Source organism: Ipomoea nil, unplaced genomic scaffold, assembly GCF_001879475.1.
Source record: "Ipomoea nil cultivar Tokyo-kokei standard unplaced genomic scaffold, Asagao_1.1 scaffold2957, whole genome shotgun sequence".
NCBI classification, from domain to species: Eukaryota; Viridiplantae; Streptophyta; class Magnoliopsida; order Solanales; family Convolvulaceae; genus Ipomoea; species Ipomoea nil.
The window spans coordinates 165796-183214 of NW_017619385.1; the positions used below are offsets into that span (position 1 = coordinate 165796).

Below are 17419 nucleotides of genomic sequence, written 5' to 3' on the forward strand. Positions count from 1 at the left end.
GTCGGGTGTTACTTGCCATTAATGATTACAGTTTTTACATGTCTAAAATCAAAGGTTTTTGAGTGTTAGTCACCTTGTTTCAATGGAATAATTTTTAGTTAAGTGCAAATCAAATCTCAAAATGAAGCAAAAAATACTTCACTCGTGTACACCCGATACCTGTGTACGACAAGCTAAGATTTTGCCTAAATAATTTTCTCCAAGTATCCTGAAATTAGAATACTAATATATACCGCGAAGGGGAAAGCTTTCGCATTTCGTTTTCGTTTTCGTTTGACCAAAGCTTTTTCGTCATCTCATGTTTGGCTGCGCCTTTTCGGTAGTTTTGCTTTGCGGTTGTGTGTAACCTTTTTAGACTTGTCGTCTTTCTCGGAATATGTAATAAAATGGAAATTTAACCATGACCTACATAGCTAACCTTCTTACTATATATATAATCAAGCTCTCTTTCTTCCTCACATAACCAACTTAACCCAACATGAAAGACTCTCAATTAAAAGTTTGTCAATGCTATGCTTACTTAATAGCATTTGTATTGTTATCGACATTGTTATGTCAGTTAACACCACTAATCCATTGTTAATCTCTACATGAAAAGCAGATCAGAGACATGACCACAACAAAGAAATCTCAGCTCTTGAGGACATTATTGAACAAAAAGGTAGTTGAGCAGAAAAAGTGCAAAGAAAATATGCACAAGGATCTGCTCCACATTTGCAAGGCTGTAGACAGAATAAGGAAAGAGAAACCTGATCTGGGATAGACCACCCAAGAGCTTAACCCAACTCTGGAGGATTTGGTTACATGAGTGGTGTTTTAATTGATGGAAGAAAATGTTTTGAGTGCACATGTTGGTGGTATAATGGTGAAAATTGGTTGAAAAGAATAAACTGATGAATGACCAAGAAAATTCTGTTGAAAAATATCAAATTGATCAACTTATTGAAAACAACCTCCTGATCAAATTTTTTGCTGTGTTAAAATTCTCTGTTGCCAGTTATAGTTGAGACAACTTTGATGTATCATCATATTAAATAACGGTGAGCAAACAGTAACAAAATTGCAACCTAGTACACAATAGTTACATAGGAAAGAAATTTCACTCATATGCTAATATTGGATCATAAATGAAAACATACAATGAGATACAAAATATAATGTCACAATAATCTATCTAACAATTATTGGGGCCAAAACCCACAAACCCGTTAGAGCTATCAATGGAAATTTGGATCCCTTCCTGATGGATGTTCCCAATGATGGATAATCCAGTTGAGGATGGAGCAAATGCAAAGCAAAATGTGCCCCTTTGATCAACTGGTATAAGAATGGTCTTAGTTGCAAGGGTCCAGACCGGGCCACCAATAAGGAAAAAAGAAACGATGGGTACCTGAACCGTACCGAGCCCGTACAAGTTGTAGCATGTATCGAATAGGGAGTTGCCGAGTGCCCGAGGAAGGGTGGCGATTTGCATCACATATGTGTCGCGCAATGCCGCGTACGCCACCTTGGGGAGTCTTGTCACGGTGGTTCCAGTGTCCATCATCACCCCCCGTAGCCCTGCTCGGTTAAACGGAAGACGTCTTCGGATATTGGGAGCTTTATGCCGCCGACGCCCAGACCCGAGAGCCCGATATAGTAGGTAGTAGGTGCCCGTACGCTTCGGAGCAAGGGTACCCACACAGCGCCCACGGGTATGGCTTCTTGCCCGAACTCCAGTGAGCCGGAGGAGTGGGTGCCCCAGGCCACCAAGCAATAGCTAAAAACTCCGCCCGTTTGCCTGGAAAGTTGACCCATGAACGTCATGGATCCCCCGTCGAGACCCAACAACCCGGAGACTCCGGTGAACGTCCCCAAGTTGGTCTGGCCGCACCCGATAGCCACATCCCGGACCACAGTTCCCCCAAATGTAATAGTCTCGAGCACCATCGTCCCCTTGGTGTACGACCGATCAAGGTACCTGACCTCGTACATGCACCGACCCCTGTTGCACCCCAACTGGATCAGGTCGCAGATGGTGGAGCTACACGGCACGATGGCAAATGAAGCTGAGCGAGTCGGGTCGAACACCGGGTCATATTGACGGTAGCATTGGTTACAGGGTTGACACTGAACCCACATAATCTCACTCCCCGTGTCAATTGCCAGATACTGATATTGAGGCGGGGTCCCCACCCCAATCCTCACTACATATTCTGCAATCCCTATATCCATACCAGAAACAACCTCCACCCCTAACTCCTCCACCTCATACTCGGCGCGGCTAGTTCTGCCAATGAAGTGGGCGACTCTGTGTGCATCCCTTTTCATTCGGGATTGGAATCGGCTGGCGAAGTCGGTAACATTGGAAAAGGGCAATTCATCTCTGTGGAGGAGGTTGAGCTTCCAACTACTCTCATTGCGGCTTTCCTCCTGGGTTTTTGGCAGAGGAGGAATTTGGGTAGCCTGAGAAAGGGATTTTTTTACGTTCAAATTGTTGTGGGTGGGAAAGGGGGTGGCGTAGCCGTGGCCGGCAGAAATAGTTGTTTGGCCGGCACAAGTATTTGTGAAGAAAAACAGTGAGAGGAGAAGGAGAAGCATTGTGGTGAGAAGTTGATCGACGTGAGAAGTTGAGAGAAGAAGAATGGAAGAAGACTCACTGAGAGAAAGAAGAAAGAAGAAGTTGTTTGAGAAGAAGAAGACGAAGAATATTGCTCTGTGTATTGAAGAAGACGTGAGAAGTTGTGAGAAGAAGAAGTTAAGTTGTTTGAGAAGCAGAGAGAAACGTGACAGAGAGTTCTGATCGAGAAGATGAAAATATGAAGGAAGAAGACGAATATGGAGAAGAAGAAGAAAATGTGGGGGTTATTTATAGTGAACAAAATCACAAATATTCGAAGGGAGGCTGTATTTGGGGGAGATAAACCAGAAGGCTAAGATGGAGAAACTAGATAGCTGTATTTTTGAAATTGGAGGATATGGACAAGCATTGTGAAGTAGATTAGTTTAGATTAGAGGTTTAAGCTAAGCAAATTAAAGGTCTCATAGATAGATAGATAGATGGTGATGAGGTTGTTGGAAGAGTTGCAGAGAGGATCAATAAGCTTATATAGTGCCTATTTATTTGCATGCATGCATGGCACTGGGCTTTGGGAAAATGGGAAGTGAGGAGAGAGGCCGGTAAAGCTTTGAGTGTGCCCCACTCCACCGCTACTTTTCTCTTTCAATTTAATTTACACCACACTTTTTTTATAACAGCTAATACAATCATCACCTATTAATTATTAGCTAACTCGATCAGCTATCATCACTAATAATTTGTAAAATCAATCCGTTAATTACATAGTGTTGTTAATGTCATTTTTAAGTATCTCCTAAACTGATTATTTTGGTCCTCATGTCACAACAAGTATTAAATTTATTTTAAATTTTACATATATTTTGAATTTTTATATTTAATTTAAGATAGAATGATACATATACATGTAAAATTTAAATTTAAAATTGGACTAACGACTTCAATTCTATGATATGCTTATTCGAAATAATCATTTTATACGATGATCAAGAATATAATAATGTGAATGAGAATGAGAATTTGTGAAAAAAAAATTGTGGAAATATGAAGAAAGAAAAGTGTTGAAATTAGGTTAGGCAATGCAATGAGAATGGTTGTTTTTGTGTCAGACCCTAACAAATTAAAATCAACTCACCATTTCACTTAAAATTGCTATAAATTTTAGTTATAATAAAACTTTACTCTTTAACTAGTAAAAGGTGCATTCTTGGCTTTCTTTCTAATACAAGTAAAAAAATGAGTAATGATATGTAAATCTAAATTTATTACTTGAAAAAAATGTAAATCATCACAAAACGTTACCCAAAAAAAAAAAAAAAAAAAACATTACATGTATTTGACTTAATCATTAAGCAATTTAAAATACAGTGAAATACAAATATAATACCACTCAATTCATTCTCTTAATCATCCATCATATGTTACAATAATCTATCAAGTATTATTATTATTATTATTATTATTATTATTAAATAATAGTCGCATGCTTCATGTTTCACTTCTTCACCGAATGTGTTGGGTCTTCACTCAGCTGCCTCCCACGTACTCACGTAGCATGTGTTACATTGGATTATCTCCACTTCATGCCATATTTCTCTCACTTTTCTTTTAGTATAAATAGCAATTGCTTTTCCTTTCAAAAAAAAAAAAAACAAACAAACAATTGCTTTTAGTATAAATAGCAATTGCTTTTGCTTTGTAATTCATCATCAGTGCATCAATTTAAATTCAATCCTTTCTCTTCTTTATCTTCTTTCAATTCACGTGTGTGTGTATATATTATTCCTTGCAAGTGAGGTATGTGCCTTACTACTTCTGGTCTCTCTATATACCTAGCTATTTAATTTAAGTCTTCTCCATTTTCCCTTTTTTTAAAAAAAATTGTCTTAAAAATAACTGATGAAAATGTTAGATTGAATACAATGATAGGGATGTCAATATAATGGAAAACTATTGGGTTGATTAAAAATATTAAAAAATTAGTGGTTAAAGTTGAAAACTAGTTCGAAATTTAGTAATTCTATTTGGTCAGACCACCGGTGTCCTGACCTTAACTGTAGAATGCATCTTTAAATTAATAGACATCTCTTACAAAGAGTCAAATTTAGAACTATGTGGTTACCAAGTCAACTATCTAATTTACCTGGCCGAGTTCGCCCCTTGATTGACATATCTATATCATAGAAACAAATTTTAAATAATTGTCATTAATACACTATTTTAAATATTTAAATTCATTTTCAATAATATTGAAATAAATAAAAAATACACGCAATACACTTATGTAAATAAAAATAATACACTTCCAAATTTAAATGGTGGCTCAAATTTTAGAAGCATTTATCAAAATTAAGATTTCATACTTCCTATCCTAATAAATTTAAACTTAAAATAACATAATATACCAATACACCTTAAAGGTCATTTTACATATAATCAGCTAATAGTAAACAGGTAATTTGCCAAACACATTTTTATAACCAGCTAATACAATCAGTTGGTCAAACTAGCTAATACAATCAGCTATTAACTATCATCTAACTCGATCAGCTATATATCATCAGTAACAATTTGTAAAATCAATCTGTTAATTACATAGTGTTGTTAATGTCATTCTTAAGTATCTCCTAAAGTGATTATTTTGGTCCTCATGCCACAACAATTATTAAGTTTATTTTAAATTTTACATATATTTTGAATTTTTATCTTTAATTTAAGATAGAATGATACCTATAGAGAATCAAAATGCATGTAAAATTTAAAATATGACTAACGACTTCAATTCTATGATATGCTTATTTGAAATAAACATTTTATACGATGATCAAGAATAATGTGAATGGGAATGAGAATTTGTGAAAAAAAAAATGAAGAAAGAAAAGTGTTGAAATTAGGTTAGGCAATGCAATGAGAAGGGTTGTCTTTGTGTCAGATCCTAACAAATTAAAACCAACTCACCATTTCACTTGAAATTGCTATAAATTTTAGTTATAATAAAACTTTACTCTTTAACTAGTAAAAGGTGCATACTTGGCTTCTTTCTAATAAGTAAAAATATATGAGTGATGAGATGTAAATCTAAATTTATTACTTAAAAAAAATATAAATCATCACAAAACGTTACCCAAAAAAAAACATTACATGTTATTGACTTAATCATTAAGCAATTTAAAATACAGTGAAATACAAATATAATATCACTCATTTCATTCTCTTAATCATCCACCATATGTTACAATAATCTATCAAGTACAAGGGCAATCTTTTGGTACCCACATTCTCAACTAAACCATCAACCCTAACACTAAACCAAAAACCAATAACCAAAAAACCAATAACTAACCAATATTCCAACTGGCAAAAAAATAACCCACTCTCTTTCTAGATTAGACTTGTGTTGCGGTCAAGTTTGGTTGTTTTGGTAAAAAGATAGATTGGCTGAATGGTAAACAAAAATTAAAAAAAAAACAAAAAAAAAAAAACAAAACAAAAAAAAGAAGTAAAAGTGAGACACGTTTAAAAAGAAAAAGAAAAAGAAAAAAGAAAAAGTAAAGCAAAAGTAAAAGTAAGATTATGTGTGCTTGAGATTCCAGCTTGGCGCCATGTTTATGACTCTTGAGTCTTTGTGTTGTCTGGGGTTTCCCCCTCCATATTGACAAAAAAAAAAAAAAAACTCTTGTAGGCATTTTGCCTTGATTCTCTCGATGATATATATCGTAGTTGGACTAACAAAATTCACATAATAATTATTATTCTTAGGGATCGGGCTTAATAAGTTAACAAATATTGGGGCCAAAAACTCACAAAATCATTTGAGCTTTCAAAAGAAATCCGGATGCCTTCTTGCTATGATGGATAGTCCGGTTGGGGATGGAACAAATGCAAAGCAAACGTGCCCTTTTCATCAACTGGTATAAGAATGTTTGTAGCTGGAATGGTCAGGAACGGGCCACCCATAAGAAAAAATAATACGATTGGTACCAAAACCGTAACGAACCCGTTTAAGTCGTAATATGTGTCGAATATTGAGACGGTGGGTGCCCGAGAAACGGATTGTTTAACGTTGAAATGGTGGTGGGTGGGAAAGGGGATGGCGTGGCCGGCTGAGGTATTGGTTTCGGTTGCGGAGGTTGTAAAGAAAAACAGTGAGAGGAGGATATGGATCGGAGAAGCATTGTGAAGTAGATTAGTTTAGATGAGAGGTTTAAGCTAAGCAAATTAAAGGTGTGATAGATAGATGGTGCAGTGATGAGGTTGTTGGAAGAGTTGCAGAGAGGATGAGTAAGGGATGAGTGAGAATGAGAGCATTGGAAAGGGATGCAGACTATATATAGAAATTAAAGTGATAAAGAGAGATTAATTAAAGAAAGAGACTATAAACAAATTACAAGAATGTCCTTGACAATCCTACCCTTCTACTTCATCTCATATCCCATAGTACCTATAGTAGTTTTTCCTAAATTAATTTTTAACTATAGTGATTCTACTCAATTTAGTCATCAACTACAGTGATTTTTATTGATCTAATCCTTGATTCTAAGAGCTGAGAATTCAATTGGATAAAACCATCGAAATTGAGGACTTAATTAAACACAAAAAATTGTTTATGACTAAATTTAAAAAAAAAAAAAAAAAAAAAAACTCATTATAATAGAAGACTAAATTATGTATTAACTTTTTTTCCTTTAATCGCCTGACTTTCAATATTATATATTTAAACTATTTAGAAGCACCTTAAACATAGCTTTATTAAATATAAAAATTTCAATTAAAAAATTTCATGAACGTGCTTGTTAACAAATATGTTTATGAAGCCATGAAGGTATTCGTTAATGTTAATGAACATGTTCAATTCGTGAACGTGTTCGCTAACGTTAACAAACACTAATAAACACTTAACAAACGAACACGAACATGATTTTCAAAAATCTTAACAAACGAACACTCAAAAAACCTTAACAAACGAACACGAACAACCTCCGTTCGTTTGTGTTCGGTTCATTAACAGCCCTAGTAGTTATAAGTAACTCTTTTCCACAATAATAGGCAAATTTTACTGTGGACCACGGTACATGTAGTAATATGGTTCATAAAGTATCATTCTACTTACATTTTAGTTTTATCTGACAATATTGTTCAGTTTTTCAATTTCATTTTCACACTCACTAGTTTCACTTTAGTATTTTTTATTTATTTTTTTTTATTTTTTATTTCTTTTATTAATTTTTTTTATTTTTTAAAACAATTATTATTATTCTTCAAAAAAACAATTATTATTATTATTATTATTATTATTATTATTATTATTATTATTATTATTATTATTATTATGTATACCCTTAGGCCATTTACATGTTAATCTAAACAGTTAATTTTTTCAAATATCTTTTTACCAACCGTTGATATAATTCGCTGGTCAAATTCGCTAATATAATTCGTTAACGCTAACCGCTAACTGCTGATTGTCAAACAAGGACATTGCGAGGTAGTTTTCACTTCAATTTGTTGTGTGATTTGAATACTCTCTTTGTCAACAAATTCCTCTCGTAGTTAATTAATATGATTGGCTTAATTATATATATTTTTTAAGTTTTTCATGGTATTAATAAAATACTTGCTAAATAAATATATAGCATTATTTTGTATTATAACTTTGATATTTAATTAAAAAATAGTGCACGAAAAAGATAATAGACAATGTAGTGAATATAATCAATTGATAAATTTGAATGTAAAGAATTTTTACATTGGAGAAAAATAAAGACAATATAACTAATGAAATTATTTCTCTTAATTATTTTATTGATAATGAATATTTTTTTTGAATAAAGACATTGTAGGGACAATGTAGCGAATATAATCAATTGATGAATTTGAATAGAAAGAATTTTTATATTGGAGAAAAATAAAGACAATATAACAAATGAAATTATATCTCTTATTTAATTTATTGATAAATGAATAATTTTTTTTTTTGAATAAAGACATTGTAAACACATAATTCTAAATTAAAGAAATGCATATTTATTAATTTTTGTTGTAGCTACTAATTTTTTTTTTTTGAAAACAATTATTATTTAATTTAATAAGAGTACTAATTATGCCAACTTTGATTCGGATGTATTTGAACCTAAGACCTTTCTTATTGAAATTAATGAGTAAGTTAACGGTGAACTAACAGAAATTAACGGGGAAGATAATATTTAACGGAAAAGTTAACGGATAATCATACAATTAAGGATAAATTAGGAAATCTCAATGAAAAATTAGGATATATATATAGTTGAGTTCAAATGAGGGACAAGTATATTAGAGAGGACTGTGAAGACAGATGTAGTGTGTGCCATTAGCCTGTATGTCGTGTGCATGGCCGAATGTAGTCGTGTGCCACAGTTTGTATGTCTCGCGTGCATAGATTTGTTAATTAATAGAGCCTTGGTTCGAAACCTGATGTTTACATGTATTCTTGTGTGCCATTATGTATTAAATTGTATGCCTGTTAATTATTAATTTGTTGTGTGACTATTATTTATCTGCACAGTGCTCTATATATTGTTGTCCTCATTTGAACACAACCATATATTTGGTAAATTAGTTGTTAGTTGTTAGCTGATTACATACAAAATGATTTTCTCAACAAGTTTATTGAAAAAATGACTTTGAGCAGCTTTTTGAATTTTAGAATTTTAGAGCAATAAGTTGTTACAAAAAGCTAATTAATCAAACACTTATATTGATTGTTTATATATATATATATATATATATATATATATATATATATATATATATATATATATATATAAAAGCAATAAAGAAGCGGTTAAAAAAATCATAAGCAAAGGAGCAAACCCTTACGTTGGGAGCAAGCAAAGGGAGGGATTCAAATGGAAAGCAAGCAACAAAGAAGCGGTTAAAAAAAATCATAAGCAAAGGAGCAAGCAAAGGGAGGGATTCAAAGGGAGCAAAGGTAAAGTAAAGCAAAGGGAGGGATTCAAAGGTAAAGTAAAGCAAAGGGAGGAATTCAAAGGGAGCAAAGGTACAGTAAAGCAAAGGGAGCCAGGGAGGGATTCAATGGGAGCAAAGGTAAAGATTGGAATAAGGTTTAAATTGGCCACTGAACGTAACCTGAAAATTCAATTAGGTCACTGAACTAAAAAAAATATGTAATTAGACCACTGGACACTCTAAAAAGTGCAATTAGGCCACTGAACTCTCCAAATGTATGCAATTTCACCGGATACCAGGTTACCATCAATTTTAGCAGGTTACTTATTTACGTGGCAGCTGAGTTGGCATTTTTAATAATTTTTAAATAAATTTTAATAATTAATTTTAATAATAAATTTTTAAAAAATTGAAAAAAATTAAATAAAATATAAACGACGGGGTGGCCGTCTTTTTTATTTATTTTAAAAAAATTATTATTAAAAATGCCACGTAAGCAGGTAACTTGCACGTTTTTGAAGTGTTCAGTAACCATGGACCTTTAACAGGTCCAGGCACGCCTTTGCCAACTCATCTAACTTATCTTTCATTTACTTTCACCAATTTTCGAATATCTATATGAAAAATATGTACTATATATACATATATACATACAAGGGCTATATATGGGGTAGGGGTGGAGTGAGTGGGGCAGCTGCCCCCATGTTGAATGCACCCCTGCACGTTGGTTGAGGAGTGATTCGCTGCAATCTGGTAAGTTTTCAATGTTCAAAATTTTTAATTTGTAAAATATTTGTGTCTGTATTTCCTCTTGTTCGCAGATGGATTGATGAGATGAGAGCAGATTAGGGTTCGTCTCTGGCAATTGAGGTTTTTTTTTTTTTTTTTTTTTTGATTAATTTGTTCGCACTTTGACGAGAATAAGAGGTTAATAGTAGTCCGAGATTGCAAGGTCAGTGAAAATATTTATTTTATCCCTGCTTGAAATGTAGAATTTTTTATCCGGTGAGAAATTGACAGAAAATCATCCGAAATGACCATTTTTGCAAAAAAAACAATAGTTGTGGACCGAAATTTCAAAGTTTGAATATTGTGGATCAATCTTATGTAAGCAGTCCAACTATATTGTATGTTATATTTTGTATTTTATCTTTTTATTTTTAAATTTTTATTTAAATTCATGATAATATAATTTCTTTCATGTAGGAAACCGGCAAAACACTAGCTTATATTTTTATTTTTCAATCATTATTGTATGGACCATGGTCCACACAAGCTGTGTAGACCACATTTTGTATATTATAAAAAATAATGTACATTTAATTCACAAATAATATACTTTTGATATATTAAAAATGTATTTTATTTTCAAAAAAAGTACATTATTTGAATATTAAATGTACATTATTTTATATAATATACATTCGGTACCCAAATAATGTATTTTTAATACATTAAAAATGTACTTTCTTTTATAATTCATACAACACTATGTGGACCATGGTCCACACAATAATATGCAAAGCCGCAAAGGTAGTCTTGGATCCTCCATAATATGTTTAGAGATAAAAAGATGCTCTAATACCCAAGTAAATGCCCTTTTCCCGGATATACTTTTGAATCCATAGAAATGCCCCCTAACATATATTGCTTTGACTATCAATCGTTATGGACCCGTGACCAGCATGCATGCTGGACACGGTAACGGTGTCGTTAGTGGCACCGTTCTTTTTCACTTTTTTTTTTTTTTAATTTCAAGTCACTTTGTTATAGGAGTATATGTTCATAATTTTATCACTATATGTTCATAATTGTAAGTTCATAATGTCAGAGCTCTGTGTTCATAATTGCATAACTGTACATTCGTAATTGCATAAGTGTACATTCATAATTCCGTAACTGTACATTCATAATTCAATAACTTTAAATTCATAATTTTCGGAACTCTATGTTCACAATTTTAGAGCTCTATGCTCATAATTTTATCACTATATGTTCATATAGTAAGTTCATAATGTCAGAGCTCTGTGTTCATAATTCCATAACTGTACATTCATAATTGCATAACTGTACATTCATAATTCCGTAACTGTACATTCATAATTCAATAACTGTACATTCATAATTTTCGAAGCTCCATGTTCACAATTTTAGAGCTCTATGTTCATAATTTTATCACTATATGTTCATAATTGTAAGTTCATAATGTTAGAGCTCTGTGTTCATAATTTTATAACTTACATTCATAATTCCATAAACTGTACATTCATAATCTCATAACTGTATATTCATAATCCCATAACTGTACATTCATAATGGCACAAACGAATAATGCAGTTAACGCCGTTAACGGCGAGACAAAATCAAAATTTTTTTTTTAACTGGAATGGCGTGTTTTCCCTGAAAACGACGTCGTTTTGGACTCGTGTCCACAATGCATTGTGGACACGGGTCCAGGGCATAATTTGTGTTTAACTATTATTAGTATATACTAGTTCTTTTACTCGCTTTGCGCGAATGGAATAATGTCCAATGACTATTTTTAAATAAGTATTTCAAAGTATATCAATGCAATATTATATGGGAGATGTTCATACATAGGTAAATAAATATTGAATTTGTTTATTTAAATCGGTAATTTAAAGTATATAAATGCAATATAATATATGCGAGATTGATTATATTTTTCACTAAAATAAATATTTGCAACTTTGTAATAACGCTAATCTAAAAATGATAGTCTAAATAAATACTATTTTTTGTTTAATCTCTAATTCTTCTCCATTTTCTTTTGGGTAGCATTTTCATTGTCTTCATCATCAATACACGTCCTTTTTATTTTATTTTATTTTTTACTTTTTTTTATTGGTAGTGTATCATGTGCAATTGGGTTACTGGTGGTAGCATAGATAGATTCATTGTGCAATGAGATTATGATGTAGGAAGCTTTAGATTTGCATTTTTGTGTATATGATGAGATCTTTGTTGTGCTATTAACTCTTTATCTTACAAGCACATATTGATATTTGGTAGTGGTAATTTTTCCCCTACATGTTTCATGCATTGTGAGATGTGTGTCGTAGGTTATCATGTGAAAGTATTGAACAGAATATTAATATTTATTATATTTGTATAAAATACTTGGTAAATAAATATATATAACATATTTTGTATTATAACTTTGATATTTAATTACAAGATAATGTAAAAAGAAGACAATGGACAATGTAGTAAATATAATAAATTAATAAATTTGAAGGTAATGAATCTTTGAATTGTAGAAAATAAAGATAATTTAACTAATGAAATTATATCTCTTTTTAAATTTTTTATAATGAATAATTTTTTAAAGGCATTATAGACATCTAATTCTAAATTAATTGAATGCATATGTATTATTTTTTGTTGTAGCTACTAATTTATTTAATTTAATAAGAGTAATAAAGTGGCGTACATACTTTTCATCAACAATAATGAAATCATTGATTTATTTTTTTTTAATTTAAATTCGTTGTTGAGACAAATTGTTTTGAGAGTTTGTCAATGACAATTGTTACAATTCTTGTAAATAGAGGATGATAATAAATAATTCAAAATATATAGTTACAATAGATATTGTTATAATGATATAGGAAAAAGTAATTTACAAATTTCTTTAGAAGTTTTCATGAATTAATAAACTTCTGATGTGTAAACTTGTTCAATTAGAGCCAATGGGATGTCAACATTGTCAATTCTTTAGAAAATGGTCTTACCGTTTTAGATTCCAGGTGTAATTGTATTTATGATCAACAACTTTGTAGTTAGGTCAAGCAGGTCTGACAATGATGTAAGAATAATTTTGTCCGATAAAAAAATAATAGTATAATATTTGTAAAGTAATGTACAATTGTACTATTTTAAAATACATACAAAAAATATTAATACCATAACGACTTAAATCATACCAATAATGCAAAAGTATAATTGAAATATTAAGCTTTGTTCTGATCTAAATAATCAAAAGAAGATTAATTAAACGAAAAAATAAAAATAAAACTTAACCTTTTTTTTTTTAAGTGCATAAAAATCAAATGATTTTTAAAGTTCTTGATCTATAATCTTTGATGCTTAACTTTGAATGTTATGTATTTAGTCGGACTAATTATTTGACCAAAGTTTATGTTAAATTTTATTATATATATGTTAAAGTTTATGACAATGATGTAATCATCATCATCATCATCACCATCACCATCACCATCACCATCACCATCACCATCATCATCATCATCTAATAATAATAATAATAATAATAATAATAATAATAATAATAATAATAATAATAATAATAATAATAATAATAATAATAATAATAATAATAATAATAATAATAATAATAATTGTTTTAATAATAATTTTTAAAAAAAATATAGATGTGTTTTGGAGAAATCATTATCAAAAATATTAAGTGAAAATATTGTAAATTGCAACGTTTGTATTTTCAGTGGTTTGGAACAAATTGTTGTTTCAAACTGTTGAATAACTAAAACACTTTCTTTAGCATTTTGATCTTTGGGTTACATCATATTTACTAATCGTCCAATATCTTTGAGTTACATTATAATTAAAAATTTTAAATTCTTGCTACATCTAAATTCCTTAAATTAAACAAAGGACCTTGTGGTCCACTGGTACTTGGTTGTTCCTCTATGTGGGAGGTGATAGGTTTGAACCTTACTTGAGGTAAGTAGTGTGTAAAGGGGTATCCCTTTCCTTATAATAAGAAAAAAAATTCTTAAATTAGGAATTTCTTTATCCATAATAATTTACATATGTGCATTCATTGAATATATTAGAACCTTTGCAACAAAAATACTTGGTTACTATTTAAAAAAAAAAAAAGTAGTAACAATTATAATGAATCTCCTATATTACATTGTATTCATATACCATGAATTACATATTTAAATAAACAAATTAGACATTAAATTACTTATGTTGAACTTCTCATATATAATCTTACATTTATATACTTTTAAATATTTATTTATAATCCTTAATTATATAATTATCCGATCCGTTAACTTTTCCATTAAGTACCTTAATTCACCATTAGTCTAATTCTAATATTAAAGTCTAATATAGAATTATAAGTACAACATTATTCTAATTCTAATATTAAAGTCTTAATAGAACTCTAACCACAAATCTCACTGCCGAAATCTCTCATCAAACAATATTAGCATATATTTAATGTTTTATGCTTTAATTTGTATTTGCTCTCCCTTATGTCCCGTATTTGGTTTCAACCATACCAATACAATTATTTTATTAACAATTATAATCAATCTTGACTATTTTATCTTGCATTTGTAAACTTAGAATCACCAATTTAAATACGCAAATTTAACATTCAATTATCTATGCATAAACAATTCTAATATAATCTTGCCTTGATATACTTTAAAATACTTATTTAAGAAAAACATTGGGCATTATCTCAATCGTGCAATGCGCGTAAAAAACTAGTGTGTATATATATATATATATATATATATATATATATATATATATATAAAAGCAATAAAGAAGCGGTTAAAAAAAATCATAATGAGATAGTTAATTAAAAGGAAAGGGATTAAAGCAGCAGCGAAAAACCCTTCTATTGGGAAGATAATAGTTTTGAACCATAGATCTTTACTAGGTCTAGGCACGCCTTTGCCAACTCATCTAACTTATTATCTTTCATTTACTTTCATCAGTTTTCGAATATCTATATGGAAAACATGTAATATATATATATATATATATATATATATATATATATATATATATATATATATATATACACACACACACACACACACACATACAAGGGCTATATATGGGGTGGGGGTGGGGTTAGTGGGGGCAGCTGCCCCCATGCTGAATGCGTCCCTGCACGTTGGTTGAGGAGTGATTCGCTACAATTTGGTAAGTTTTCAATGTTCAAAATGTTTAATTTGTAAAAATATTTGTGTCTATATTTCCTCTTGTTCACAGATGGATTGATGAGATGAGAGCATATTAGGGTTCGTCTTTGGCAATTGAGTTTTTTTTTTTTTTTTGATTAATTTTTTCGCACTTTGGCGAGAATAAGAGGTCAATAGTAGTCCGAGATTGCAAATTCAATGAAAATATCTATTTTATCCCTGCGTGAAATGTAGAATTTTTTCTCCGGTGAGAAATTGACAGAAAATCATCCGGAAGGACCATTTTTGCAACAAAAACAATAGTTGTGGACCGAAATTGAAAAGTTTGAATGTTGTGGATCAATCTTATGTAAGCAGTCCAACTATATTGTATGTTATATTTTATATTTTATATTTTATATTTTTATTTTTTAATTTTTATTTAAATTCATGATAATATAATTTCTTTCGTGTAAGAAACTGGCAAAACACTAGCTTATATATTTTTTTTAAGGGAAAATCGCACTTTTGGCCCATCAGTTAGTACCTCATTTGCAATGTTGTCCTTGCTTTCCAATTTGGACACTTTTGGTCCCTCAATTAGTCCGACGTTTGCCAATTTAGTCCTTCTGTTAGTTAGCCAACCTAAACTCCGTTTACAGCATGGGTATTATAGGAATTTCACTTATTATTGATTATATTAGCCTAGCTTCTTCCCATTGTGTTTGCCACGACCTGCAACCCTAACCCGGCCAGTGGAAGAGTAGCTGGTGCAAGCCATTTCATCCACTATTTTCTTCATCCGTAATCGTAATGTCTTCAAACAGTATCGGGTCAACACAATGGATGCCAGAAGTGCGATGTTGGTGCGGCGAAGTGGCTCCGGTTAAAATGTCGTGGAGTAATGTGAATCCAGGGAAGAGATATAGAGCTTGTCCACATTATGGAGTAAGTAAACCGCAGTGTTGTTGTTCATTTGTTACAAAAATTAAACTTTCATTTGCTTTGGTTTGTTACACTTCGTTTCCTATCAGGGTAATCGCAGTTGTAGGTTTTTTGAATGGATTGACTCCGATGTCTCCGAGCGTGTATCCAGAGTTATTAGAGGGCTATTGAAGAGGTTGGATAACAAGGACAGTGAAATCCAAAAGCTACAAACAATGATTGAAAAACAAAATGGTGTGATTAAGAAGATGAAGTTGGAGTCTAAAGTTTACTCTTTTTTTATGGTTTTACATTAGGATTTGTAGTTGCACTTGTTTGTTTGAGATTGTGGGTGAACACAGAACCAATTGCAAAGCTTTTACAGCTCAATTAGGGTGTAGAAATTACTGGGCAGTTTGTATTTGACTATGTAAGCACTGGTTTGTGGTTGAATTGGCTATTGTTTTGTTGTATTTGGATATTGTTTTATTTGAAAGGCTATGTAATCTCAGCAAAATGGTTAAGTGTTATGGTTTTATTTGATTATTGCTATGGTTTGATTTGACTTAACATCAAGATGGGTAAATGGCAAAGCAAATTGGCTAAATGGCAAACTGCTTACTGGCAAAGCAAATTTGCTAAATGGCAAACTGCTTACTGGCAAAGCAAATTGGTTAAATGGCAAAGTGTAAATATTAATTCCTATTGAAAGTTTAATTCCACACCAAACTCAAACCAGTATTAATTCCTGTTGGCAAAGTGTAAATATTAATTCCATACCAAACTCAAACCGGTATTCATACAAACTAAACATTAATTCCATACCATACTCAAACCAGTATTCATACAAACTACACATTAATTCATTACTGTTGAAAGTTTACCAAACCAAAGGTGCACATTAATTCATGACTATTGAAAGTTTACCAAACCAAAGTGTACAAAAGTTTATCAAAAGACTTGAGCCTAGTACAAAAGTTTACCAAACTAGACCAAAGTGTACAAAGGTTTAGCAAAAGATCAGATTCAACCTAGTACAAAATTTTACCAAAACATCTTA

General features: G+C 31.2%; 1 protein-coding gene, 1 long non-coding RNA gene and 1 pseudogene across 3 annotated transcripts; 1 reads left to right on the forward strand and 2 right to left on the reverse strand.

Annotated features, from left to right (window-relative positions):
• Nucleotides 1–1163: 1163 nt before the first annotated feature.
• Nucleotides 1164–2580, reverse strand: LOC109162639 (annotated as a pseudogene).
• Nucleotides 2581–3892: 1312 nt separating this feature from the next.
• On the reverse strand, nt 3893–6869 carry LOC109162625. Of its 2 annotated transcripts, XR_002051126.1 has the most exons (3): nt 6362–6869; nt 4701–4730; nt 3893–4190 (listed from the first exon to the last, which is right to left on the reverse strand). It is a non-coding gene; the product is annotated as an uncharacterized LOC109162625 (long non-coding RNA). The 2 variants fall into 2 exon arrangements; XR_002051125.1 differs by lacking the exon at nt 4701–4730.
• Nucleotides 6870–16248: 9379 nt separating this feature from the next.
• LOC109162640 lies at nt 16249–17051 on the forward strand. Its single transcript, XM_019311328.1, has 3 exons — nt 16249–16383; nt 16470–16633; nt 16937–17051. Exons 1-3 carry the CDS (start codon nt 16249–16251, stop codon nt 17049–17051), a joined length of 414 nt encoding a protein of 137 aa, XP_019166873.1.
• The last annotated feature ends 368 nt before the right edge of the window (nt 17052–17419 follow it).

What these genes read in the sequence shown, in the direction of transcription:
- LOC109162640 (XM_019311328.1), top strand. Translation starts at nt 16,249, where the DNA reads ATGTCTTCAAACAGTATCGGGTCAACACAATGGATGCCAGAAGTGCGA. An exon ending in GAGCTTGTCCACATTATGGA is followed by an intron (nt 16,384 to 16,469) that starts GTAAGTAAACCG and finishes GTTTCCTATCAG; the next exon opens with GGTAATCGCAGTTGTAGGTT. An exon ending in GGTGTGATTAAGAAGATGAA is followed by an intron (nt 16,634 to 16,936) that starts GTTGGAGTCTAA and finishes CTTAACATCAAG; the next exon opens with ATGGGTAAATGGCAAAGCAA.